The sequence below is a fragment of the Pleurotus ostreatus genome, assembly GCF_014466165.1.
Source record: "Pleurotus ostreatus strain PC9 chromosome Unknown scaffold_4, whole genome shotgun sequence".
NCBI lineage: Eukaryota > Fungi > Basidiomycota > Agaricomycetes > Agaricales > Pleurotaceae > Pleurotus > Pleurotus ostreatus.
The window spans coordinates 665,702-691,185 of record NW_023503159.1 but is presented as its reverse complement, the minus strand read 5'-3'; the positions used below and the strand labels follow the sequence as shown (position 1 = coordinate 691,185).

Below are 25,484 nucleotides of genomic sequence, written 5' to 3'. Positions count from 1 at the left end.
ACCTAGCAGAACCAGAAGCCTGCAGACAGACAGAACATTGCCGCGCTACTTCAATCCACTCCTCATTGTGAGTCTTTGTGATAGTTCTATTTATCTACTCTCACTAGATATTGTGCCAGTTGTGTACCACCAGTGGTAGTAGAACACACCTCCTGGTACACTGTCATGGCTGACTGCCACTGGTTTGACCTCTATATATGGCAATGAACTTTCCCATCTACTACCTTGCCCAAGGCCTAGCAGACTTTTGATTTCACTACATGCCACGTCCATAATGCTTGGTTTACCCAAATCAGGCGGTGCAAAAATATTAATCCTCAATAGAAATATTCACAAACTAAAATCCTATTTGCGACCTAATGACATAGCAATCATTACAAAAAAACGGGCTCGTGAACTACGGGGTCGCGGCGGCGTCCGCTTGTGGTGTTGCATGGGGGTCAAGGGGGTTATACAGCTTTAAAAAATCAGGGATGCTAGCCCACTTCGTTGCAAAACTCGCGGCCAACCGAATCCGAATGGCAGCTTGTCGCCGGGCGTACGTGTTTAATCCCTCCGTCATGACATCGGGGGCATCTTCACCGTCATTGCGCTCCTTGCTCTCCCACCATTCCGCCTGCCAGCGAAGGAAGGCAAGGACACGGCGCATTTCCTCCTTCAAGAGTAGCACCTCTTCACCCCATCGTAAGGCTCGCGCACGGCTCTTTGCCCACTCCAGGCAAAGCGAGCTATGGAGGCTGCCACTGTCTTCATCATCGCCGTCCACACCAACAGTCCGCCAGATCCACGATATCGTACGGCGACCTTCGCTGGTGTTATCCATATCCGCGACTCCAAGTCCGCGAATGTCCTCCGCCTTGAGTTCCTGTAGTTCCCCTCGCCAACTGACATCCTTCGTGAGAAACCGTGCGAGCACAGAGAGGGCTGTTCTAGCAACGCGATAGCGATGGGCGGCCCCATCGATTTGATTTTGCACCCATGAGACATTGCCCATTGCACGGGTGAGGGCGTGCTGGCCGCAATCGAAACGATCCTTGTGGCGAAAAACCGAGACTCGGAGGTGGAGTCCTGCCCGAATGGCATTCAGAGCATCGTGTGCTTGAGCGTATCGTAATTCCCATTCAAGTTCGCGCAATTCCTGGGAGCAACCAGCTTTGATTCTGAAGCTAGATGGCAGGCAGAGGTTCAGACGGCCCACGTCCTCTGTGGCGTTGGACAGCTGATTAGAGTCGTTGGCCCGGGAGACCACCAAGAAGGCGCTTGGGCAATAGAGCTTCTGGACGTCGTAGAAATTTGATATTTTCATGCGCAGAGTGTTTGCGCGGTTGATGACCATGAGACGCTGGCGATCAGTGGCATGTTGGCCGAGGGATGCAAGAGATTCCAGTAGTTGGTATCTAGAAAAGAGGCGCAATCAATAATGGGCATTTAATACACTCAAAATGCGACTGACTGCTGTTGTTCGAGATCCATTCCTGAGGCGATGTACATAGAGGGTGTTACCTCGTCATGAAGTTGGTTTAGGGTACCAGCTGCAAGAGCAGCCGCTTCAACGTCAGCGAGGCGTAGGCGGATGGCGTCCTGTGATATTGCTAGACATGCGCCTACATATCAGCTCAGGCATGGACAATATGATCATCACTCACACGTTGTCTCTGCCATGTAGGGATTGGGGCTTGAGCGATCGGCCTCCCATGCCTCCACAACGGCACGCCATTCCAGGATCGTTGCTAGCTCTATATGACGCTCAAGCTCGCGGTGGTTTTCAACGTGGACGCTACACTGGGGAACTGCTTCCTTCATACGTCGAAGCAAAGTATTCCCTGGAAGAGAGTGTGTCAACAACCATGATTGAATGAAGACGAGAACGAAAGTACCTATTGCGACAGTCTTTTTCCAATTTCTATCGCTCATCAAGTCTTCAAGCAGCTCGCGGCGAGACCCTGGGCCCATTTCCTTGGTTTGATTGGCTGCGGGGTTAAGATAGTCCCAGCCTCGTTCCGGGGCCTCTCCATCTGTCCGTCCTACACCAGGGGTATAGTTGAATGAGAATTGCGCTTGGCAGACACTGATGTGGGCAGGGAGGTGGAACTTGGGTACGAGTGTTGTCACGGACTCCTGAGGTGCCGTGTATTGTAAATGGGGGGGAAGAGACTGCATGCGGCGCCACAAATGGATATGCCATTGGCAGGCAATGTCATATGACACGATGATTCGAGGGATTTTCGATGCCACCGGCTGGACGCTCGAGAAAAAGAGGTAGTCCATGTTCACATATCTAGAAAACCTGTCTTTAGTTTACCGTAAGGCTAGGGGAATATCATCAACCTACCGTTCCCCATATCGTAGATCACCGACTGATAAAGGCCGCTTGAAATCATGCCGGGTGCATTCAACCGTGCCCACACCATTCACTATCAGCCCCTTTTCAGGACGCTTGTCTGCGTCGTTGACAGCCTTATGGGAGACACATGAGCTCTTCTCAACGGCCGTTTCATCGTTCGTGACGTGTGCTTGGTACAATACATCGTCAACAAAGTAACCCCAGCCTTGACTAAGCCCGGGATCCGCGATGTCGCTTGAGACGTTTTTCCGTTTGAGACGGAAGTTAGCGTCAATTCCAACGAATAACGCGTGAAGCCAACTGAGGGAGGTTAGTAAGGTTGAGTAGGAACAAATCCCAGTTCACTCACTCGTCACCTTCAATGGTCTCTGGCATATTCATACCAGGTTGTGGACATGCTGGGCAAAGCACGGCGAGTTCACCTGGTTTCGTCTTCTCGACGCCTTCCGGATCATGTCCACGAGCTGAGCGCTTGAGCTGATGGAGATGCCTCCATTCCCGACTCATGCGCAGGAATTGAGTGTAACGGTCCTGCAAATATGGTTAGCAACAGGTGGCAAATGTCAAAAGGCAAGCTTACCCGAGGGGGATCAATTTCTGTTTTGTCAGTTAACCGAGCTAACGTCTTGTAGAATTTGAACGCAGATACCTGGCCCTCAACTGACAGCATCTGGAAGAGATCGAGGACCTGGAATGTGGCGGCGGTTTGTGGAGTTGAGACGGTCAATGGAAATAGCCCACGTTGTAGCAGTTGGACGGTTAGCGGTTGGGCAATTTGACATCCACAGAAGTCAAGGCCAACTTCGTGGATTCCTTGAACGTCAAGGACCACAAACGTGTCGGCCTTCGCACGAGTAGGGTTTAGGCAGACCTTGCCCCAATCGTGTCCTAGCTGTATGCGTAGTCCCAGTGCCTTGAGAGTCTCTGGGACGAAGTGTAGCTCCTCCGTCCAGCGCTTGACGACATAGTATGAGGCGATAGGTAAAAATGGAGTTTTGAGACACACTTACCTCAATCCGGTGAAATGGCACCCGACCGTGGTTGCTCACGATGCATGCTTCACAGTATAGCGTCTCGTCAAAACAGTCTAAACATCTGAAAATTGCTTCGGCGGCGGTGGCTGAGCAGCCAGGGCAAGCAATGTCGTCAGGCGCCCGACCGCGACCGGCCTTCCTGAGGAGTTGAAGAAGGTATTGCTGTCGAAATGGGAGCCAGCTGGAGAGTGGTTCATCCTGGAGAATGTAGGTCAGTCACTGACACATTGGAATGCACATAGCAAAACTTACTGCAGCTGTCCGATTCCGCCTTTTGGCCAGATCCACGTCGAGCTCAGAAATCTCCTGGATATATGCTAAATCGAGGTCTCCAAAATTTCCGGGGTCGGGGAGGGGGCCCTGCGAGTCAGATGCACCCAGTGTTGGCTCGGCATCGGTGTAGTCGTCGTTCCAGATAATCTCGGCGGCAGGTTGACTTGAGGATGGGGGAAGGAAAATAGATTGTGTCGACCGATGAAGGGAAGTGCCGTGGCTCTCGTATGAGATGTGACGATAACCAACCGAATCTTCGGTGTCTTCAAAGAAGCTGAACGTAGAAGTGGCGCCGACACGTCGACGCTTGGCCCTGGTCATCACAGTGCTGGATGGATGTGGGCCTGGGAATCAACCTGCTAATCACGCGTTCAACTTGCTCTCACGTGCTTCAGTTACTTCTTAGTTTTGTGTGCGCTAAACAGCCGCCAAACCATAAGGAGGTCGCAACAAAATATAGAGGCACCTAGCAAAGTACAGCAAGTAGCTAAGCTGATTTGACCCTGCGAGCTTTGTGAAGGAGAATACGACGGAAAGCCTTTGGGGCAGAATAAATAGAGGCCCGAGCGTATTGATTGAGCTCGAACTCTTCAACCTTGTGTAAGAAACAGCCGCTCCCGAGCCCTATCCCTGATTTGTTCTCAAACAGAATCACCACCACACATGTCTGCTCATTGGGACGGGCGTTGAGAAGGGCGCGCGCACGAGCCTTGAAGCTGGGTTCAATTATATCAAGTTGTTGGATACGGAAGTGATAGCAGGATGCGAGACGATAGTCGTGGTATGGGTGGTGATGTGCGGTATGTGCGTGTTGGCGAAGGTGGAGCACAACGGCGAGAGCGTGGCTTCTTCTCTCCCAGATGGCCTGGCCTCGATGCCCTGCTGGTAGCTCCATATACGCAAGCGTATGGAGGGCGATCGCGTGGATATAACGGCCATATCGATAGTTGAACCTGGCGATTGCACGAGTATGCCGCCCACTAGCAATGGGCTGACAGACATTCTTGTGGAATGTCCAATCCGTTCGTTGGCACTCCCTGGTCTACTTCGTTTGTCAGGACTTGAGCCAAGGTCATGAAAAACGATTCACGTACACAATAAGTGACTTGGTAACATCCTCCACAGCGCTTCAAGGATTTGCGTGGGATGTCGCGGCGGCACTGCGCATTGGTACAGCGGCGGTTGTGCTATAAGTAAACTGTCAGCGCCTGCTAACACGATAAGATAATGGGTGATACTGACGTAGTAGTGAAGGCCGGGCGGATACTGGTCAGGCGCGAAAGGTTCGTCGTCCTCGACGTCTGATCCTTCGGTTTCTAACACTCGAACTGACCATTCAGACACCGACTCCTCAACATCTGTCTCCTCTTCAACGCCTGTCTCCTCCTCGACACCTGTCTCCTCGTCCGACTTTTCGATTTCAAGCTCGTCCTCAACGTCTGAGCCTTCAATCTCCACAACTACGAAAGGGCGAGCGCCTGGGGGAGGCAGGGAGGTGTCTTCAACACGTCCAGAAGGACTCGCATCACGCTTGCGTTTTCTGATTCGCGTGGACGCTAAGGAGCGGGGGCCTTGTTGGGGCATCGAGTTGGGCTGCTGGAGGCTGGATGGGTTTGATTGGCGTAGTTAATGAACAAAAATGCTCGAGGCCACACCAGGCTTCGTGAACTGATCCGCATGTTTTGTACGAACGTGCCCAGACGGAAGGAGACTGTCGCGCCGTGGTCAAAGTAACAAACTTCAATTGATTGCTTCTTTTTGGATGTGTGTCGGAGGCGAGGGACTCGAGGGGACTCATGCCCATTGGCAACTACAAAGGATTCTCGGTATAGTGCTAAGCTACCATTCCTCGTTAGAAATGTCAGACAACGGGCAACGGGGGAGATTCCTCTTTTTGAGCCATCTGGGAACCTCCATTTGCTCTGCGACACCAAATGTATTCGGGAGCATTGGCGTTGCCTTTGCAACGTGTCCACGGACTCCAAAGGTGGTTTGATCCGCGGCCTCGCTTTCACCTTCGCTCCCCGATGGATTCCCGTCGCCCAAGTACCCGCTATCGCTGACGTCGCTGTATTCGTTGTCGCTGACGCCTTCGTCGGCACTTTCATGGGCCTCAGCAACAGCAGCAACAGGGGGGAATGCGCTGATGAAGGCTGCAAGTATTTTTTTGCTACGTTGAAGTTAGTCTTACACAGTAATTGAATGGGGTAGTAGTACAGACCTCACGCGCCTGCGCACTGCTTTAGCACGAAGGATATCACGGTGGCTGGACATAAACTAGGTGAGGGAACAATCCTCGTTTAGTCAAAGTGGTCAAATACTCACCCTTCACGGTACTTGGCTTGAGACGCTCGTTTAGACGCTGCCGCCTTGTCTCTTGCCTCTTCGCTCTTTATGGCGTCGTTGGCCCGAAGCCTGCTCATCCGTTGGCGAGCTTTTTCACGTAGTTCATCTTGGTTCCTGTTATAAATCATGATGAGAGGTACGAACAGGTTGCATAGGGAGGCCAACCTGCGATAGTAGGCAGCAGCGGTTTTACGACGCTTGGATTGCTTAGCGTCGGTCATGGCAGTGGGGGATTTGGAGTTAAGAAAAGATGGGAGACCTTGTCGGAACTTTGTTGCATCTTCACACGGGTACAGTGGCGAGTTCATGACCATAGTGGCGAGTTCATGACCGTAGTGGCAAGTTCGTGATCATAAGTGGCGAGTTCGCAGCAATTATTAAGGCAGTCCTGTCACTGAGAGACGTCCCCTGGACAATTTTAGAGCGTGAATACCATCTGGAATGCATATAGAACAAATACTAACCACATCTGGGGCCGTGGTATGCAGACTCTCATAGTAGTCAACATGTGAACCATGAACGCACCTGTGTACCACACTCTTAACACTTGCACCAATGTGTGTACGTGACCTCCAACAATGACGCCAACGGGGGAGAACATGCGATGTGAGCACACTCCAAGATGAATGAATCTAAGGCGAAAATTAATTCACCATTGTAGCAACACTGTCGCTTCAAGTTAGCGGTATGATTGGAAGTTATGTTCGGAAATTGTGGGCGCCTACGTATTGACCGTGAGAATACCCTATCATGGACTCTTATACTGACCGTGAGAGCACAATCACATTGATGTGTAGAACATTTATTGATACTTATACCTGCTGCGCAGAGGCAAACGGGTGTTAGAATTCACTTTCGGGCATCGGGGTTTCAAATTTCAATTGAGGGCCTCCTGCGAGCCAATGGTACGAGGTGAACACAATATATTGGGGGACAGCAATGTTTGACCAGACCACACGGTAACGATAAACTACAGGAACCAAGGGAACGAGACGGCGGCCGGGAGCAACCTTCAGTCGACAAGGCGGACTTGGCCAAGGGAGGCTGCTACGTTGAAAGCCATGATGGCGGTCTCGCGGGTGGGCTCCCTATTGTAGATGGAGCCGGCAATGCCTAGGACGAGAGGAGCGGTGGTTGTCCTGTGCAATAATATCAGTGCCATCATGGTTCATCGATAACAGCGCTACGAACCACCCGCGGAAAACTCCAACCTGGAGGCCTGCGATAACGACATACCAGCATCGGTAAGCATCTGACACGGAAGGGGGTGAGCTGATGGTACATGGGGTTAAGAGAGATCGTACTGGACGAGGCACCCGCTTGGGGGTCGTACAAGGCACCCGCTTGGGGGTCGTCGGCGGCGCCTTGGAAGTTACAACTGAGTTAGGAAAATCCTTCACAACAAATGATGGGGGGTACTTACTAGGATCTTCACCGATGCCTGAGGGAGGGACGACAGGCGGCGACGCAGCAACAGGTGGCGCCGTAGCAACAGGCAAAGTAGGGGAGGCAGTGATGGCAGCAGGTGCTGGAGAGGGCACAGCTGCGCCGGTGTTGGCGTTGTGGGCCACTGGACGTGGACTACATGAGCACCAACGGTCAACGGGGGGAGATGGAAACCTACACGGCGACAAAGCGGCGACCTGGACTGCCAGGTTGGCGACCATCTCGGTCAGTCGAGCAACATTGGAGTCAGTAGTAGAGGTCATGAGTAGATGGTGGGTGCTTGGATAGCGGTTCGGGAGTTTTTACGGCCTTATAAATGAAGGCCGTGAGAGTGAAAGCCAAAGAAAGTGGAATTTCATTGGCTCGGGCGATTTAGCCATAGGATGTTGATTGGTTCGAGGAACCTAATCGTTTTCCACCCTGAAGGGCATAATCCCCAATCGACATACAACTAGGAAATGGGCCGACCGTGGACGACCAAGGAGCAAGCAGATTTCCTACAGGGACGGTCCGCCGAATACAAAGAAGCAAGTGAAAAAAAAAACTACCTGGTGTTTTGGGATGAACTCTTTCTGGCTTGGTTCTCCGCTTTTCCTGAACCCATCCCCCCCGAGCTACAGAACATTGCTCCCGAGCTGTGGAGCGACGAGGACAAGGGAAAGGCCAAAAAAAGAATCATACAACGTAAAGCAGTAAGTTAGGAAGCTCATTAACGAGGGAGAGGTTAAAGGTACTTACCACTTAATAGCAATTGAGAGACTGGTACCACAACCATTTCCGCGTCGATTGTCGGGTCGACTCGACCAATGCTGTGGATAAGCTATTGAAGCTAAGCGAGAAAGTGGCGACTGGCAAGCGTGCTCGAAAAGCGACGGAAGTGTTCTCTGGGTGTTTCTACCAGGGGTCGGCGACACAGGAGACTGTTCAGACACGTGTCAGAGACGAGGCCCCTTGTGACGAGGCTGGGGAGCTTATCAAGGAGGACCGGAGAGCCAAATCGGCGCGGCGTATGAAGATTTATGATGAGGAAATCGAGGCCGCATGGAAGCAGGCATCAGATGAGCAGAAGGCTGAAGTAGAAGCTGTTATAGAGGAGGCCAGAGCACGCAGAGAGACTGAAGAAGACGAGGAGCCCAAGACAATAGATCAGATAGAGTGAGTCTCATGGCGCCAGATGAGCATACATGTGTGCTCACCTTTCATTCTAGGGGTCTTCGTCGCCTTCCTGCCCTCATGGATGCCGTCGCAAAGGCAATGCAGGATACCTGCGGATGGTCCTTCACGATCCTAGCTGGTGGACGTGGCCCAGCTGGTAACGTTCAGACAGCAAGGTATGCTGCCATTTCACGTGTCCCCCGAGCTATGCTAAAGGCCTTTAGCTATCATTTGGGGAAGACAAAGAATGGGCATACGTTCAAAAACGCGTTCAAGGAATTCGACAGCTCCATTATGAGACCTTGGACGTCGTTTGTGAGAACCGTTTGCGGTGCGTGTTTCATGTTCCCAAGTCACCAAATTGAGCTTGACACATGACATTCCCAAAAGAGGAAAATGAGGTCCCATGTGGCCCGTTTCCTCCCACGGAATGGACCAGCCAAGGTGGAGAGGCGCCTATGCATGGCTACCACCCTCCATCGACATGGGACCCGGCCTTTGACATTACCAACAACTCTGGTAACGCTTCCGCAAGCCCCCCGCCTCAAATGAGAGCCCATAATGCTACATCGTCGAGCCCGGAATCTCCCAAGGATGCAAATCGCGAACCAGCAACCACTACCAACGTTGGTGGGCCACTAGCCTCAGGGACTCGTGAAGACTCCCCTTCGCTACAAAACCCAGACGGCAAACCAGCTCCGACCGCCCCTTTACATGCCCCAGCGACCACTACCAATGTTCCCAACCCAACAGACTTGCAAAATCAACCAAACGGCCTAGCACCCCAGAACGCTGGTGTCCGAGGAACTCGTGAAGACTCCCCTTTGCTACAAAACCCAGACGGCGGACCAGCTCCGACCGCCCCTCTACATGCCCCAGCGACCACTGCGACCACTACCAATGTTCCCAACCCAAGGGACTTGCAAAATCAACCAAACGGCCGAGCGCCCCAGAAACCAGTGTCCGCTAGAACGCCAAACGACGAAACATGTCGAGCTGCCCAAGGTTCTCAAGAATTGTGGCTTACGGGCGCACTCACACGTTTGCGACAGGGCGCAGGGGCTGACTGGCTGGAGGCAGTGGATCTGTGGGAGCAAATAGAGAGTGAGCCTACAAGTAGCAAGGTGCGCGATATCTTTCATATCTAGGACGGGACCTTACTCATACCCCGTTAGGCTAAACGCTTCCCAACAGATAATCGCCCCGCCCAGGTAGCACAATGGTTTGCCTACGGACGAAGCTATAAAGATGACCCCGACATTCCTGACGTCATAAAGTATGAGCAGGATTTGCTTGCCTGGTGGAACGGGCTACAACCAGAATGGCCTCGATCAGCGGGCCCTCTGCCACTCCCCTCCTACAGTGCCCCCGACGGGCATGATTGGAGCTCGCTCAAGATTACGGGTCGGAGCGGGCTGCTTGTCGTCATGGTGTCGTTTGCATGGTGGGGAAAGGCCGTAGGCATCTCACCTTCATGGCTGACGGCCTCTGCTGACTTAAAACATGCCTTGGATGCCATGCTGAGCGAAGGAAAAGAGGGGACTTCCCAAAGGTAAATTCCGCCCTTGCCACCTTGAAATTGATTCTTTGTTCTCAAACTGGGCAGCAGAGCCAACAGGAAGCGTTGCCGAGACATGCATGTCGACAGAGAAAATGCAACTTTCGCTAAGCAGCGCAAGCAGCTACGCCAACACGCCATACCTGTTCTTGCTCAGCGCAAGCAGCCACGCAAACACACCAGACCTGTTCCCGCTCGCGTAACTCGGAGCTCGGCCTCTGGTGCCCCTCGGAGTTGTAAATAATACTTGTCTTGTAATGTACTTGTTGAACACACTGTAAAGAAATTATCTTGATCAATTACTCATGAATAAGTCTTTGTCACTAAAAAGCGGCCTTAGTGGTTTAAAATGCACGAACTGACTTGTGGGTGACCATAAAGTCATAGATATTTTTAACAATGGGACTTAGCAAAAAAGACTTGCGTACGGCGTGATGGAGTTCACACTAAGGACTTAGCAGAAAAGGGCTTAGCAGAAAAGAGAACATATTTATGTAGAACATGGTGATTTTTCAATAGGGCCTGCCGACAAGGCGACTGAGACTTAGTAGGGAGCCACATCGCACCGTAATGTGGAACGATAGCACTCGTATCGGAACGGTAAGCAGAAAAACTCGTAATGCAAGTGTTTTTTGCTATCTCAGAAACCACTACTGACCGTGGAAAGCAAGTAATACCAATCTTTTCCAATGCTTTTTCGTGGCTGTTTCGTGAGACGCGGAGTGTGTAATAGGGCCCAAAATGGAAGGCAGCCGCGTTTTGACGCTCGGCAGAGTTCACAGCCACAGCCACTGAGTGGTGCACAACTCCAACGCTAGTGGCAGTTCAGCACAATGGTGTACAACGAGTCAGTGTACCACTGACACTGCATTGTATACTATAGTCACAGTACTGCCTGCTACTCTAGCTTCAGAAGTTCAGGCTTGTCATGTGTTGTCGTAATCTTACAGCAATAGACAGATGGGTAAGTGCATTGTGCATCATGTGTTATGACATACAAAGGATGTCTTGACTTTGTATGGTGCGCCACAGACCAACATAGGCCATTGGCTTTCACCATCCTATCACCGATTTGTGGGGAGGTGGGAGTGAGTAATGTAAGGGTTGTACCCTTCCGTTCCGTGCAGTCCGGCTTCCCCTATCCCCTATTGACCCCTCTCCAACTCTTCGGACGTGCTCGCACATGACTCGGACGTCACAGACCCGTACCGGACACACGTGATAACGGATCAGACATTCCGGATCATTATTCCGTATCTATTTTGTTTTTGGACTCTAATACTTGGACTACACTAGCACCATTATTCGTTCCTGGTGCCTTTTCGTTTCGGACTTTTCCTTCATCTGACATTTTTCTTAGCTACAAAAGCCTCCTGTACTTGTAGTTAGAAGAACTAGACTTGTTTCCCCCCCCACATCGAGTCAGAACCTAAGCCGTCCAAAGCTTGCTCCTCTTCCGCTGTCAGAGTCTGCCATTGTCCGAGTCTGAGTCCGAGTCCGATCCAAAGCTACTTTCTCCTGCCGTCCTTATCATTCTCCTGCCGTCCTCATTGTACTATCCGAAGCCGAGTTGTTTGTTCCGCGTCCGAGCGCATCTGAAGCCATCTGAAGCCGTCCGAAGCATCCGAAGTCTCTTATTCGTTCTTTCTCACTCTCGGACTCATCGTTTATCACACTTAATTCACTCAGGTGTCGCACGGACTTGTCCTGCCAGAGGCGGACCCTCGCATTTCATTTGACTATACTACTAGTCTACACGTACATTCACTACTACAGTAAGAAGCATGCATCATGGGTGTAAGCATCATAGAGTCAGCAGACCAACTCTAGCACTCACAAAGCAAGCTTGCCACAAGGATTTATTGACATCCATCGCAGTTTTGCTCCTCCTGCTCATTTTCACTGTCCAGACTTGACAATACTTCATCTCAAAGCCATCCTATCCTCTGTCTGGGTGTTCTCTGTGCAGAGTATTCTGTCCTACTCTTTCAACTGTGCCAACTCCAGTTGCATCTGAGCAGTGCCTAAGGGGACACCCATTGCCGGAAATTACACTGGGCATTTTCACCCTCAGGTTCATTTGTCACCCCCAGTGGGATTCATGAACGACCTGAACAGCCTCTTTCACAATGCTTCAGGGACCTAGCATCTGTATTACCAGTACAACCCAACAGGCATAGTCAGTGGAAACCAACACTGGGTCATGCTACATCTACTGATCTATACCACTGGACCAATCAACCCATCATGCTCTTCCCTCATCTCAATGTCACAGGTATCTTCACCAGATCCATCATCATTGACGTCAACAACACATCTGGATTATTCTTACCTTTTATATTGGAGACGGCAGCAACACTTAGCATGGCTGGTCTGAGCAATTTTTAGAGAATCCTGTTCTTGTAATTGGCTCAAGGGTGTTTTGCAATCCAAAAGTAATATGGCATAAGGAGACACAGACATGGCTAATGAGTGTCGCTTTTGCGAATGATTGCTGGATTGCTCACATACCGGAATCTGCGCAACTGGACACACATATCAAGCTTCACCTTCCACATCATAGGTGATGTATACAGTGTCCAAATATGCTGTTAAGGACCGTGTCAAGGGGCCTCCTGACTCATCCGTAAGGGGCGCGGGAACACGCAGGGAGCGGGAGTGCGAATGCGCGGACAAGTGGAGCACACGGGACTTGGCTTCAGCTTTGATGCTGCACCCTCCTAGCCCTGCGGTGTCCCAATTTCGGAGAGAGCAAGATGAGAGGCGGGCTCCGCGGAGGAGCCCGCAGCAAAGACTTAGAAGGCAAGATGACAAAGAAGGAACTAAGATCCAGAGTGAAGAATACATGTGTAGTAATGCTACTATAAATACTAGCTAACATGTGTAACAAGTGAGGCTAGTATGTAAGTGCATGTGCTACTGAAACATGTAACAACTAAATCATAGTGCTGTGCACCATGCACATACCTCAAGGATGGAGTCCTGAGGGTTCCGAGTATCCAAGAGGGGCGTAGGGGGGACCCCTAAGGGGTGTGAGGACTGGTCTATGACATATGCTCCCAGTGCCATTGCTCAAGAGATGGAAGGGTACACAAGAGCATGGATTTACTGTGGATCTCCATCAACCAGGCACACCGTTAGCCAATACTTCCCAGGCCATTTCAACAGGATGCATTTTATGGCTGTCAATGAAGAGATCAGGCTAGTGAATTTCAGGAAGACAACTACACCACACAATTCTGGTATGGTGTCAATGGTGATCCTCTTGAAGGTGGAGCACTGTCAATTTTGTGGAATAGCAATGCACAATATGTGAATGATGTCCCTACTAGGCCGAGCAAAGGATGGAGGAGTAACATGCAATGCCACGGAGGAATCTCATGAAGAACAATACCAAGATAGGTTGGACTTTGGTGTCAAATGTTGGAAGTTGAGGTTAGTGCTGGTGCAAACCATGCTACATCTGGAATGGTCCAGTATCGAGGCATTAGAGATTTAGGCTCATATGGTACATTCTCTCTTTCATTCTTGATGACCCGTAATGTGTACTTAATGTGTAGTTTATTACTGTATCACCTCAGTCCATTTACCATGAGACTGAGGTGAGTATCTAGTATTATCCTTACTATCCTGTGTACTGACATACTTGTACTGGTAACCACAAAAAGTAGTTGGACTTATGTAAGCAAATGCCTAATGTGGTCCATGACTGCGTTATTTGTCTGCCTCTCCTTGCAACAACAACACATCGTTTCCGTGTCTAATGTGCACCACTACATCCTCACATACTCTGCATGATACCCCTAAGAAAAACTGATTCATTGGTGCCGTTAAAAGCGGCCAATCCGTCAACAAAGCAGCCGCTCTGTTTGGCATCCCACGCAGCACAGAGTACTACAACCTGAAGAAATTCAATACCGTTGGTTCCGTATCTTGACAACCATGCTCCGGTCGTCCACGTAAACTGACTGATTGTGCCAAACGTCTCCTGGTGTGATTCACTAGAAAATCACATCGGGCACCATTCAGAGAGCTCGTGAACACACTGCAGCTCAATATCTCAGTCTCAACTGCTTGAAACGTTCTGGTGGAGCAGGGTTATCATCGGAGGGTGGCGAAAAAGATTCCATACCTTTTGAAAGATCAGAAGAAGAAGAGGGTTTATTGGGCTAGGCTTTACAGGCAGTGGAAAGAGCAGGAGTGGGGGCAGGTCATATTCTCAGATGAGTCGTACATCTACTTGGGCGACAACTGTGGCCGCATCTTTGTTACACACCGTCCTGGCAAGAAGCTGCATGAGGATTGTGTTGTTCCATCCTTCAGCCAGTCTTCTACGTGTGTTATGGTATGGGGGAGCATCATACGGGGACAGAAAGGGCCACTAGTTGTGCTCGAGTACCCTAGAGGCAAGGGGAACGGAATGAATTCCGCACAATATCAGGAGCAAGTCCTGGAAGGAGCTCTTCTTCATTTTTACAACAAGATGAAGGCCCTGAAGGAGACTGTATGTGTCCAACAGGACAACACACCAAGTCACACCAGCAAGACAACAAAGAAGTGGTTCACCACACATGGTATCCCACTTTTATACCATCCACCATCTTCACCAGATGTCAACCCAATCAAACGAGTCTGGCACGAGCTCAAACAGCGCTTGCGCTCCTTACCCCATCCTCCCAATACTGTTGCTGATTTAAAGGCTGCTGTACTTCGCGCATGGGACGAGCTACCGATTGAGGATGTGGACAAGCATATCCGTGGCATGCCTGAGAGAGTCAAGGCTGTATTGCATGCACGAGGTGGTCATACCAGGTTTTGATTTTATGAATAGTATCCTTAGGCTATATACATCCTATTACATATCTAAAGTTGGAGTCTCTTATTTCTGCTCAGTCATGAATTCACTGAATGTTGGGTAATTGGGCTAAGTGTGTGACTGTGTGTCCAATTACTTTATGTGGCTACAAGTAGTGTAAGGCTTTGCCTTGGTTTGAACGCGTACGCGCTCTAAATCAGGTGACTTACCCCGGGTTTGCACGATTCCGTTGAACGACCCGCTTCACCCTTGTCTCCACAACGAGCCCTTCATCGTACAACATGCCCTTATTCCCCTTTATATCCATGTATCTTCATCACTCCCTTTCACCCCTCGGACCATACCATACTCACCGGTCAACTATTTAACCCTGTCATACGCACTCTCAATAGTCAGTCAGTTTCCCACCGAAGATTCACCTCAAGCCTCGTTCGAACCGGCCGTCTCTCCCGCCCTAGCAAAGTACTCAAGGTAACCAGCCCTTAGCTCAAGTTTATCAAGAACCAATCCCTGTTTTCGCGCGCATCGAACAAGGAATACTATTAAACAGTCAATTCCTTCCTATTTCTATCTAACTAACATCGTCACAGGAATCAGAATTGGCTAGCCGGAGGCAGCCTCCCTCGCATTAACTAACCTATTCTACCCCGGATAGGATCATTACAGTAGTTTACTTTGTAATATCAAAACCTTTCAATCTTGAGCTGGTGATAGGAGTAGAGTTGGCAAGCAACAATTCACTGGAAAATAGTATTCTAGTTCACAGGGAGGCTGGAAGAGAGCCCAAAGGCACAACACTCAGAGGTAATCATTCGATGTGAAAGGTTCAAACGTGGGGGTGATATTCGTACGAAGATGGGAGTTGTGGTACAAGCGGGAAGTAAGTAGTCTATCTCAGGGATGCGTGTATATATATGTGCAAACACATGGTCCAGGGGTCAGGGGAGTAGGAGGTAGGTAAGTGCACAGGCTTACAGAGGTGTGAGTGAGGGCAATGCCTCCACCGGGACCTTTGTCATTGCTGTGAACATCATGAAATTAAACGGCAAGGCTCTTGGAGACGATGTGGCAATAACATTCACTATTTCTTCCTCTTCAAGCAGGAAGAGCCACAAAGCACAACAGAAGCTCTTGGGTAACCACTCCCTTGTCTTGGTTAGAAGCAATGTAAGAGTGTTCACAAATTTGGGTTTCAATGTTCAACCCTCAAGTGGACAGGAGGTGGTGTTTGCCAAGAAATGGGACATGCTGATGACAATCAATAGGAGCGTCTCAGTAGTGTTTGTGTTGGGAGACAAGAGATGTGCACCACTGCTGTACTTTTCTGAAAAGATCTTGAATAGGGTTGAGGTCGCAACTGAGAGATTGAATGAACAAACCCAGGTCAGTGTTTGGATTAACAAGTTGAGTAGCATATGGCCCATAGCAAGTACAGTGTTAGGGCAACATTACTACACTATAAAAGCGTACGCGGACCCAACAAGAATCAGAGCAAGAAGAAGTAAGTTGAGAAGCTTAAGAGATGAGGAGTAGGCACGAAGACGCTGACTTAGGCACTAATACTAGTGGTGATCCCAAGAGAACGAGTTAACATCTCTGGGTGTTTATTAGGGCACTTATATACTACTATACATGCTACATCCTCATGTCTATCTACATGCTGTATCCTACCGTCTTTCCATGGAATGATTAGCTCAGCTGCATGAGGTATGACGCTTATTGACTGTGCCCATGCAGTAGCGGCAAGGCGCTGACTGAGACTGTTAGTAAGACAGCCCAGATGACATAAGTAGAGTATTGTAAGTCGACATGCTTGTGTAATGTATCATGTGTCCAATAAGATAAGGAAAGATTGTTGCATGAAAAGGAAAGGAAAATTCGAACCATAACATACAGCATGATATCTAGTTGCAGATGGTGGTGTATGTGTGGTTACAGTATGCACCACGTCAGAAGAAATCAGTGGTTAGTTGGATAGATAGTGTAAGATACAAATGGCATTGTACCTATGCTCAGCCATGAAAGCCATTTAGACATCTAGGAGATCTTTTGCTATGCCATCAGTGTCTTATACACCTGAAGAAGTTTATGGAATGCCCTTATCAATAGAGGAGTCCCTTGTTCTCATCTCATCTATTGTCATATACCAGTCCTCACGCCCCCTTAGGGGTCCCCCCTACGCCCCTTTCGGATACTTGAACCTTCAGAGTCCCTCGGGCTCCACCCTCGCGGCCTATGCATGGTGTGCAGCACTTGGATTCATGTTAAGGACCGTGTTGAGGGGCCTCCTGACTCGTCCGCACAGGGGCGCGGGAGCGCGGACGCGCGGACAAGCGGAGCATACGGGACTTGACTTCAGCTTTGATGCTGCGCCCTCCTAGCCCTGCGGTGTCCCGATTTCAGAGAGGGCAAGGTGAGAGGTGGGCTCCGCAGAGGAGCCCGGAGCGAAGACTTAGAAAGACAAGTGACGGAGAAGGAACTAAGATTCAGAGTGGGGAATACATGTCTACTAGTGCTACTATAAATACTAACTAACACATGTATGTAGTGAGGCTTAGTATGTAAGTACACATGTGGGTGAAACATGTAACAAGTGAATCCAAGTGCTGCGCACCATGCATGGGCCGCGAGGGCGGAGCCCGAGGGGCTCCAAGGGTCCGAGTATCCGAAAGGGGCGTAGGGGGGGACCCCTAAGGGGGCGTGAGGACTGGTATATGACAATTCACTTGTTACATGTTTCACCTACATGTGTACTTACATACTAGCCTCACTACATACATGTGTTAGTCAGTATTTATAGTAGCACTAGTAGACATGTATTCTTCACTCTGAATCTTAGTTCCTATTCCGTCATCTTGTCTTCTAAGTCTTCACTGTGGGCTCCTCCGCAGAGCCCGCCTCTCACCTTACTCTCTCCGAAATCGGACACCACAGAGCTAGGAGGACGCAGCATCAAAGCTGAAGTCAAGTCCCGTGTGCTTCGCTTGTCCGCGCTCCCACGCTCCCCTCGCATTCCCGCGCCCCTGTACGGACAAGTCAGGAGGCCCCTTGACACGGTCCTTAACAGATGCTCAAGGAACACTTTATCTGCTGGACACTTTAATGGCTTAGGTTGCCTCAGTTGTTGCTCCTTGCCGGGAAAAATTTCTCTATGTTATCACAACCTCTGTGCTTGGCTCTTACTCTTTACAAGATGGGTTCTTTATGTTCTTTTTATTTGAATTCAATTATACTGAGGAATTTCACGACTGTGTGCTTTGGCCTCAATAACATTTCATGTGGTCTGATTACTCTGCCTCAGGAAGTCTTGGAGACACACCGTGCGCTGATCTACAGTGACTCAAAAAACCCTTTCTATGTTGGTCACTTTTGCACAAAACACTAAATAACAGGGGAACTACTGAAAATGGTAGCTCAGGGTCAGTGTAGCGTTTGTAGTGCCCCTTCTCCGCTAAGTGACAAATCTTGACTCAAGTCAATCGGATAAGTCTAGAATATTCTATAGAATTTCTAATCAAGGGATGCATTGAAAGGGTTTTTTGAGTGTACTATCTAATACTTGGTATTCCCCCCTTTGGCCTTGATAACGGCCTCAATCCTCCTGGGAAGGCTTGATATAAGGTTCTGGCATACCTCCACATCAATCCCATCCCATACCTCTGCAACCCTCTCCCATAGTTCATGTACTCCTCTAGATGGTGTACTGTAGGTGTTGAGTTGGTGTTTGATGTGCTCCCAGAGGTGTTCAATGGGATTAATATCAGGAGACTGGGCAGGCCAGTCCATGACCACAATCCCTTGATCCTCAAACCACTTCTGTGCCAATTTTGAGGTGTGCTTGGGGTCGTTATCCTGCTGAAAGATCACATCCTCTGCAGGAATGTCGCACTCCTCAATGGTGGGAAGGAGACCATGAGCTAGAATGTCCACATATTGCTGGGCATCCATCCTCCCCTCAACCTCAACCATTCTCCCCACCCCATTCCATCCCATCACCCCCCAGACCATAATATTTCCACCCCCATGCTTGACAGTTCCTTTAACCTCCCAATCCTGCAAAGGTGCCCCCTTCTGTTTCCACACCCATTTCCTACCATCTGACCCAAATCTGTTGATTTTAGTTTCATCTGACCACAATACCCTCTTGAAGTCCTCCACTGTCCAATTCCTGTACTTCAAAGCCCAAGCAAGATGTGCTTTCCGATGTTTGACCGATAGAAAGGGTTTTTTCTTCTTCACCACAGCCTTCATATTGTTTTTCTTGAGGACATTGCGCACAGTTTGTGTGGAGACAGGATCACTGAGGACTTTGTTCAAGTTTTTGGTGACCTGAACAGCATTCTCAGCTTTTCCAGAGTTGATTTGGCTGATGATTGCCCTCTCATCAGCCATAGTGAGCTTCTTAGGACGTCCACCCACCAGGTTTTCCTTGTTAGGAATTACCTGGCGAGCTACCCTAGAGACAGTAGCTGCACTACAACCCAACTTGAGAGCAATCTTGGCCTGAGAATGGCTGGTATTAAGAAGGGCAGAGGTGATATCGGTGCGAAGGGAGTTGGGAATGGACTTCATTGTTGTAGGGAAGATGAACAACTGACAGAGCTTATATATAGTGCCGGTTGTGCCTGGATGAGTAATAGATGACATCATATGTGTCATCCTGATGATACTGAGACTTTATGATGAGTAATAGCCAGGAACAAGGCATTCAGGAACCACACTCAAAAAACCCTTTCAATGCACCCCTTGATTAGAAATTCTGTAGAATATTCTAGACTTATCCGATTGACTTGAGTCAAGATTTGTCACTTAGCGGAGAAGGGGCACTACAAACGCTACACTGACCCTGAGCTACCATTTTCAGTAGTTCCCCCGTTATTTAGTGTTTTGTGAAAAAGTGACCAACATAGAAAGGGTTTTTTGAGTCACTGTATAATTTTACGCTGAGACTGATGAAAGTATGGTAAATGTATTCAGATTACTTTCTCCGGTACTTTTCGGCTCAATACTGGAAAAGTATTGATCAGAAATTTCCTTATTTGGCAATTTCCGCTCAATACTTGCCTAATACCAAGCCAGAAAGTACTAGAGAAAATAAACAGTTTACTTTCACCTTATTTTGACTGATTCTAGCTTAAATATATGGATCAGTGCTCAGTGTGAGATAATTCTGGCCGAGCTGGACTGGACGGACGTGCTTCGCGTACGCGCAGTGAGTACAAGTGTTACTGAACTTCTTTCTCTGTCTGACACTCTGAAGACATGCAAGTCACTGTGTTCTGCTTATCGCTCACAATCAGTATGGCGTGTCCAGTACCAACGGCTATTCAACTCTTACAACACCCCTTTGAACGCGAAGGATATAGCACGGCGACCTCTGCTGAGCTTGAGCGCGATACCCTGTGCTGGGCTCGAGTACAACACAGCTGGGCGTCCAATTTGAAACAGCCAACTCGATGCCTGTTGGGTAGGTGTCATGGGCTGGAAGCACACCTCATTGAAGGGGGCTGGTGGCTTCTAACGTATCCGATTGCTGGGACCCCTACCTTAGCATATACAATCTGAATACCAAGAATCAGGCTCATAAACCAGCACTCTATTTGAGATTATGATAAGTCGAGTAATCTGAGAAACCGAGAATGGTCGACACCACATCCTGATCCGCCCCCAAAACAAGCGAGAGAATCGAATTGAAACTTTTCTCGTTGACGAAGGAAATATGTTACCTAAAATTGAAGTTGTCATTGTCCTTGTTCGCAAACACCCTCGTACGTTTCATCGACATCGCGCGCTCACGTACTTTTTCTTTATGCTGGTGTCCCAGCCAAACACAATACCATCTATCAAATTCGACGTGACCCTCGGGAGCATGGACTCATATCAAACCTTTGCATCAGAGGTCCTCGTCTGGCACGTAAGTGTCATCGTCACGTGGCCGCTTGTTGCGTGGTTTGGAAATGTCTACTCTGCCTGAAGAGGGCACATAGGTGTTGTCATCACGTAGTCGCTTGTGTCGAGTTGGTTTAAACATCTATGAGAGAACTGGCGACAAATGGATGATGAGTCACCAGAGGGGTACCGCCCCACGTCGCCTGAGACATTTTGATTCGGTTGAAGAATTGAACAAACCAACGGTAAATGTCAATGTAGGATGTGATGTCGGTCAACTTTCTGTCCCTCCTGCGGTCTACATATGCAGCGTACAGTACCTGCCGCAACTTGTTTAAGGGGCGGGACAGTCCCTTGAGCGATGGGTGTAGACATAGTTGAAGGGGGGCCTCGATTTCTTCAAGTAAACATTGTGACCTGGCATTTGACAGTGTCATGGTTTTCTGAAATATCGGCGTCCCATACTCCACTGAAGCTTGATGGGGGACTCGGGAGAGTACGGTCCAAAGGAAAATCCACCAGACGGATTCCAAATCGTGCTGGAAGTTGTACACAAGTGGCAGTTCGGGGGGCTTGGGTTGACTGTCATCTGCGAAAATATCGGTGTTATCGTCCGTGTAATGGGAAGAGGAGGGGGGGAGAGGGATGTAGTTAGAGTACAGCATTTCGTGAGGCATGAAGTAGGGGGTCCCCTGCAAACTTGTCACTAAAGAGGTCGCGGGCAACAAAGAGGCTTACGGTTTTAAGATCAGCCCCCACGTTGCGGTCCGAATCAGAGAACAGCCTTGCATACTCCAGGTCGGATACTTTAGCTTGCCATGGAGTTACCGAGCTGCTGCGATGAGCCAGAATGTTGCCAGAACTTATATCTCTATGAACCCAGCCGGCGCAGTACATCAGGCGAAGCGCTGGAAAGCGGAATGAGGTTTCATCCATGAAAAGTGGAGGGAACCCTACCAACAACTGCCTGGCTGAGGACGTCCGCAACCTCGCCTACGGTCCCAAGGTCACCAACAGCCTCACATACTTCTCCAAAGATAACCCGATATTGTTTCCTCGGCGCAAATTCGCGAGGACCCTCATCGAAGGTGATCTTGCTTTCGGTCGGGCGGGGAGTCCCGCTACCACCCCGATTTGACGTCGTCGGAAGCGCTAACGGTGCAACAGCGGAGAATAGCCTGCGCTCTCTTTGCGAATTGGGAAAGCGTGGTTTAGTCCGCCTGCCTTCATAATCCGTCACGATTTGAAGGAAGTAATTCGTGTATGCGTCATTCTTCTCCAGGTCACTGATCGAAGGCTGCAACTTCTGGAAGTTAACATATCGCTCGCCCGGCTTCTCACGGAAGAACTCTTTGATACCCTCGAAGATCTGCGACTGAATCTGCGATTCAGTGAGTGCCGAATCTTCCAGCCAGACATCCTTCAACACGTGGGAAGGCTCACTGGGGGATAGTACATCGCCATTGGAGTGGCATTCGACTACCTTCCATACCCAAGCCATACGACCAGTGATATTGTTCGAACGATACTCGGCGATGGAAGCAGTAGTGCGGAAGAAACGGTCGCGTTGTTGTCCCTGTTCGGTAGAGGGGATTCTGTATATATAGTCCCCTTTGGCGTCTCGCGTGACCATCGGGTCATAGCCCAGCTCTTCCTCTGTGGCGAACAAGAAGGACATGAACACTTTGATCAGGAGTCGTGGGTTCTAGCGCACAAGGTCAGCCTGCGTACCGCATGGAGGAGACCTCACAGACTTTTACAAAACTGAAGGGTTGTGAAATCATCGAGTGCGACCGAGAATGATACCATAGAGTAACACGATCTTGGATAATAGTAATCTACTGCGGGTCAGACGAGACCAATATCACAGCAGCAGTGGGACCCACCCCATATGTGAACATGCGACGGACATCGTCATTCATAATCTGGACACTTGCCGACAGGGCTTGCTTGTTGTTCTACAAGGTCGCTTGAATTGAGTCGGAACAAGCTTAGATAAGACGTACCTCAACCTTCTGCAAGGGCTTCAGCTTGTATTCGAGGATACACGCAAGACGGGAGGTATCCAACGTCTTGCTCTCGGGATCCTCTGAGGTAAAGCATCCGTCGACCCTGTTGTCCGAGCCAGCAATTTGCGACTTGATGACGGTGTTGGGGCAAACACGGAAGCTGAATTCGTTGCGCTTCCGACCCTCGACAGGCACATAAGCTATCGCGCAGGAAATATCCTTGAGAGGTCTGTACGAGGGAGTCTCTGTCCCATTAGCATTGGAAGGGGGGACCGGGAATTCGTGAAAACGGAGATTTCCATCCACTTCAACCAAGATTTCCATCTTGGAAAGCGATTCCTCCGTTTTCTTGACATCGTCTTCGGCGGGCTCAAATGGTAGATAATGCGAGACAAATCCCTCAACGCTGACGATGCTAAATTCTCCCTCCATCTGTTCAGCAATGTCGTCTCGAAGTTTGGTTATCCGTGTATCCCCACCGGTGGTGCGAGCTGTTCTTGGGGTTATTTTGCTAAGAAAAGTTCACAAAGCTGACAGCACCGTGTTACTAGCGATACTCACATCTCACTCTCCTGTGGACCCCCAGCGGTGCTGGCGGACCTTGGAGTGGCGGAGCTGTCGATCTTGTGAACGGTCATCGCCTGCAGCGAGATGTTCAAAAACAAGCAACTCACCCGCTCGCTCGAACATCGCCCATAGGTTTCGATATCAAGGCTAGGAACGAGTTGTGGATAGTGCAAAGTTGAGCGCGCGGACTCAAATGGTTGCAAGTCAGCTGACCGCTTCTGAGGGGCTGGGATAAGATGGCTTTCTTCTTCCCACGCGAGGGCATCGGTGCTCTTTCACGAAGTGGGGAGTCCAGGAGGATGTAGTCCTATAGCGGACCAGCGTGACCGAGGGCCCTGTTTCCTTTTCTTTTCGAGTCGACCATACTGATGAACAGCCGGTGCGGTCTAACCGCCCTTCCTTCTAGCCGAGTTGGACTGGAGGGAGGTACTTTGCGTGCGCGCAGTGAGTTCAAGGGTTACAGCACTAGTCTTTCTTCTGGCTTCTTGCAGACATGTAAGCCACTGTGCTCTGGCCCCCGATCGCGATACGTATGGCGAGCACAGTGCCAACGGCTCTCTGACAGCTATGACACTCCCTTGAGCCCGAATTTAGACCCAATTCTTCTCGTCATTTGCCTTTGGGTTCCTTGTTGCTCGGGCAAGGTGCGGAATTTGTACTGCCAACTTCTCACCTTCGGCGAAGCTGGCGGTGGTCGTATGGAATAGGATCCATGTATAGCGCCGTTATTGTCCTCTTGATTGCTCTCATTGGCGAAGAAACGTGCGTGCGGCGGCATCAGACGATGTCTATTTTCTGATCATTAGCTTTCTGTAGAATCTACGATCGAACGGTTGTACCCATTCCTTCCCGACCAACAACAGGCCCGCGGTACCGCGTAGAAACTTTAGTGGGAATCACTGGTGTCAAGATGTCAAAGTACAGGGCGTCCTGGTCGCAGACCATCTTGTCTCCCTTCAATGTTTTATGGAGACCCCATCTGATTAGTATCCTTATTTTTGAGGTAAATCTACCTATTTCACTGAAAGGTAGAGCCAACTGACCTCCTGTGGCGAAGGCTATGGTATTCAGATTCGGAATTGGAATCAATGTCACCAATGCAGTCTTCCTGGCAAGCCCCCCGTATAGCTTCAGTCAAGACGCTATCGCAGGTGCATATGGGACGCCGATTGTACGTTGGTGATCTTTTATCCCTCGATGGCTCACCCTCTGAACAGCACCCAGGTGTCGGTAATCATTGGCGAGCTCATTGGCCATTACTTGAACGACTGGATCACGAACATTACCGTGCGACGCAACAAAGGCGTCTTTGAGGCGGAGAGCCGACTCCTGTGAGCGAGGTCTATCACCAATCCTTTTCGCCGTCACTCATTCTTCGATAGTGCTTGCTACATAGCTATGCCACTGTATATCTGTGGGTTTGTGCTGTTAGGCGCTTCCCTCCAAAACCATTTGAGCGTGGTCGCCTTGATCTTTGGCTGGGGAATAGCCCAATTGGGGATCATGATTGCCACCGTTTCTGTTTGTGAGTGCGGTTTAGTTCTTGTCGAGTATGGTCTCATCCGTCCGTTGCAGATGCGTACTGCAACGACTGCTTCCCACGACAACAGGTCTGTATTTCCTCTATTTCCTTTACCCTACACCTAATCTAGTTTTTATGACGTCTTTGCACGTTAGGGAGAAATCAGCGCTCTCCTTACTGTGTCTAGGATCTTGGGAGGTATGCAGTTTCGCGTCGTACCCGGTTGTTCTGATCATTCGTTCTGATCATATGTCTAGGCTTTTCTGTTGCGTACTATCAAGTCCCATGGGCGGAGAAACACGGCGCACTACAGACCTTCGGTGTTGAGGCTGCGTAAGTACACTCCGACTATTATGATTTCGAATTCTAATTTCGCCATGAAAGTATCGTTGTAGGATTGTTTATCCTCATTGTACCATTCCTTCAGTGGAAGGGTTCATCCCTCAGAGTAAGCGCGGGCTCCATCTGGCGAATCAGCGAGCACCGAGACTAACCAGATACATTCCACAGGCTCGCTACTCGTTG

At 49.7% G+C, this 25,484-nt stretch overlaps 7 protein-coding genes across 7 annotated transcripts; 2 read left to right on the top strand and 5 right to left on the bottom strand.

The window, feature by feature from the left end:
- Positions 1 to 397: 397 nt before the first annotated feature.
- On the bottom strand, positions 398 to 3,972 carry PC9H_006061 (uncharacterized protein; the record flags this gene model as incomplete). Its single annotated transcript, XM_036775615.1, has 9 exons — positions 398 to 1,397; positions 1,454 to 1,592; positions 1,647 to 1,823; positions 1,878 to 2,278; positions 2,333 to 2,644; positions 2,694 to 2,875; positions 2,925 to 3,299; positions 3,355 to 3,576; positions 3,631 to 3,972. 9 exons carry the CDS (start codon positions 3,970 to 3,972, stop codon positions 398 to 400), a joined length of 3,150 nt encoding a protein of 1,049 aa, XP_036631634.1.
- A 405-nt stretch (positions 3,973 to 4,377) lies between these two features.
- Positions 4,378 to 5,235, bottom strand: PC9H_006060 (uncharacterized protein; the record flags this gene model as incomplete). The annotated part of the gene is made up of 3 exons (XM_036775614.1): positions 4,378 to 4,688; positions 4,746 to 4,838; positions 4,890 to 5,235. The coding sequence occupies 3 exons, from the start codon at positions 5,233 to 5,235 to the stop codon at positions 4,378 to 4,380; spliced, it is 750 nt and encodes a 249-aa protein (XP_036631633.1).
- A 255-nt stretch (positions 5,236 to 5,490) lies between these two features.
- On the bottom strand, positions 5,491 to 6,311 carry PC9H_006059 (uncharacterized protein; the record flags this gene model as incomplete). The annotated part of the gene is made up of 4 exons (XM_036775613.1): positions 5,491 to 5,821; positions 5,873 to 5,917; positions 5,977 to 6,111; positions 6,163 to 6,311. The coding sequence occupies 4 exons, from the start codon at positions 6,309 to 6,311 to the stop codon at positions 5,491 to 5,493; spliced, it is 660 nt and encodes a 219-aa protein (XP_036631632.1).
- A 698-nt stretch (positions 6,312 to 7,009) lies between these two features.
- On the bottom strand, positions 7,010 to 7,706 carry PC9H_006058 (uncharacterized protein; the record flags this gene model as incomplete). The annotated part of the gene is made up of 5 exons (XM_036775612.1): positions 7,010 to 7,136; positions 7,189 to 7,249; positions 7,302 to 7,361; positions 7,421 to 7,567; positions 7,622 to 7,706. 5 exons carry the CDS (start codon positions 7,704 to 7,706, stop codon positions 7,010 to 7,012), a joined length of 480 nt encoding a protein of 159 aa, XP_036631631.1.
- Positions 7,707 to 7,901: 195 nt separating this feature from the next.
- PC9H_006057 (uncharacterized protein) lies at positions 7,902 to 10,400 on the top strand (the record flags this gene model as incomplete). Its single annotated transcript, XM_036775611.1, has 7 exons — positions 7,902 to 8,135; positions 8,192 to 8,598; positions 8,652 to 8,774; positions 8,823 to 8,929; positions 8,989 to 9,722; positions 9,774 to 10,150; positions 10,205 to 10,400. The coding sequence occupies 7 exons, from the start codon at positions 7,902 to 7,904 to the stop codon at positions 10,398 to 10,400; spliced, it is 2,178 nt and encodes a 725-aa protein (XP_036631630.1).
- Positions 10,401 to 21,789: 11,389 nt separating this feature from the next.
- Positions 21,790 to 23,508, bottom strand: PC9H_006056 (uncharacterized protein; the record flags this gene model as incomplete). Its single annotated transcript, XM_036775610.1, has 5 exons — positions 21,790 to 22,566; positions 22,616 to 22,699; positions 22,748 to 22,819; positions 22,868 to 23,381; positions 23,432 to 23,508. 5 exons carry the CDS (start codon positions 23,506 to 23,508, stop codon positions 21,790 to 21,792), a joined length of 1,524 nt encoding a protein of 507 aa, XP_036631629.1.
- Positions 23,509 to 24,149: 641 nt separating this feature from the next.
- Positions 24,150 to 25,452, top strand: PC9H_006055 (uncharacterized protein; the record flags this gene model as incomplete). The annotated part of the gene is made up of 9 exons (XM_036775609.1): positions 24,150 to 24,199; positions 24,254 to 24,440; positions 24,495 to 24,608; positions 24,662 to 24,768; positions 24,820 to 24,962; positions 25,013 to 25,047; positions 25,115 to 25,157; positions 25,217 to 25,292; positions 25,344 to 25,452. 9 exons carry the CDS (start codon positions 24,150 to 24,152, stop codon positions 25,450 to 25,452), a joined length of 864 nt encoding a protein of 287 aa, XP_036631628.1.
- Positions 25,453 to 25,484: the final 32 nt, after the last annotated feature.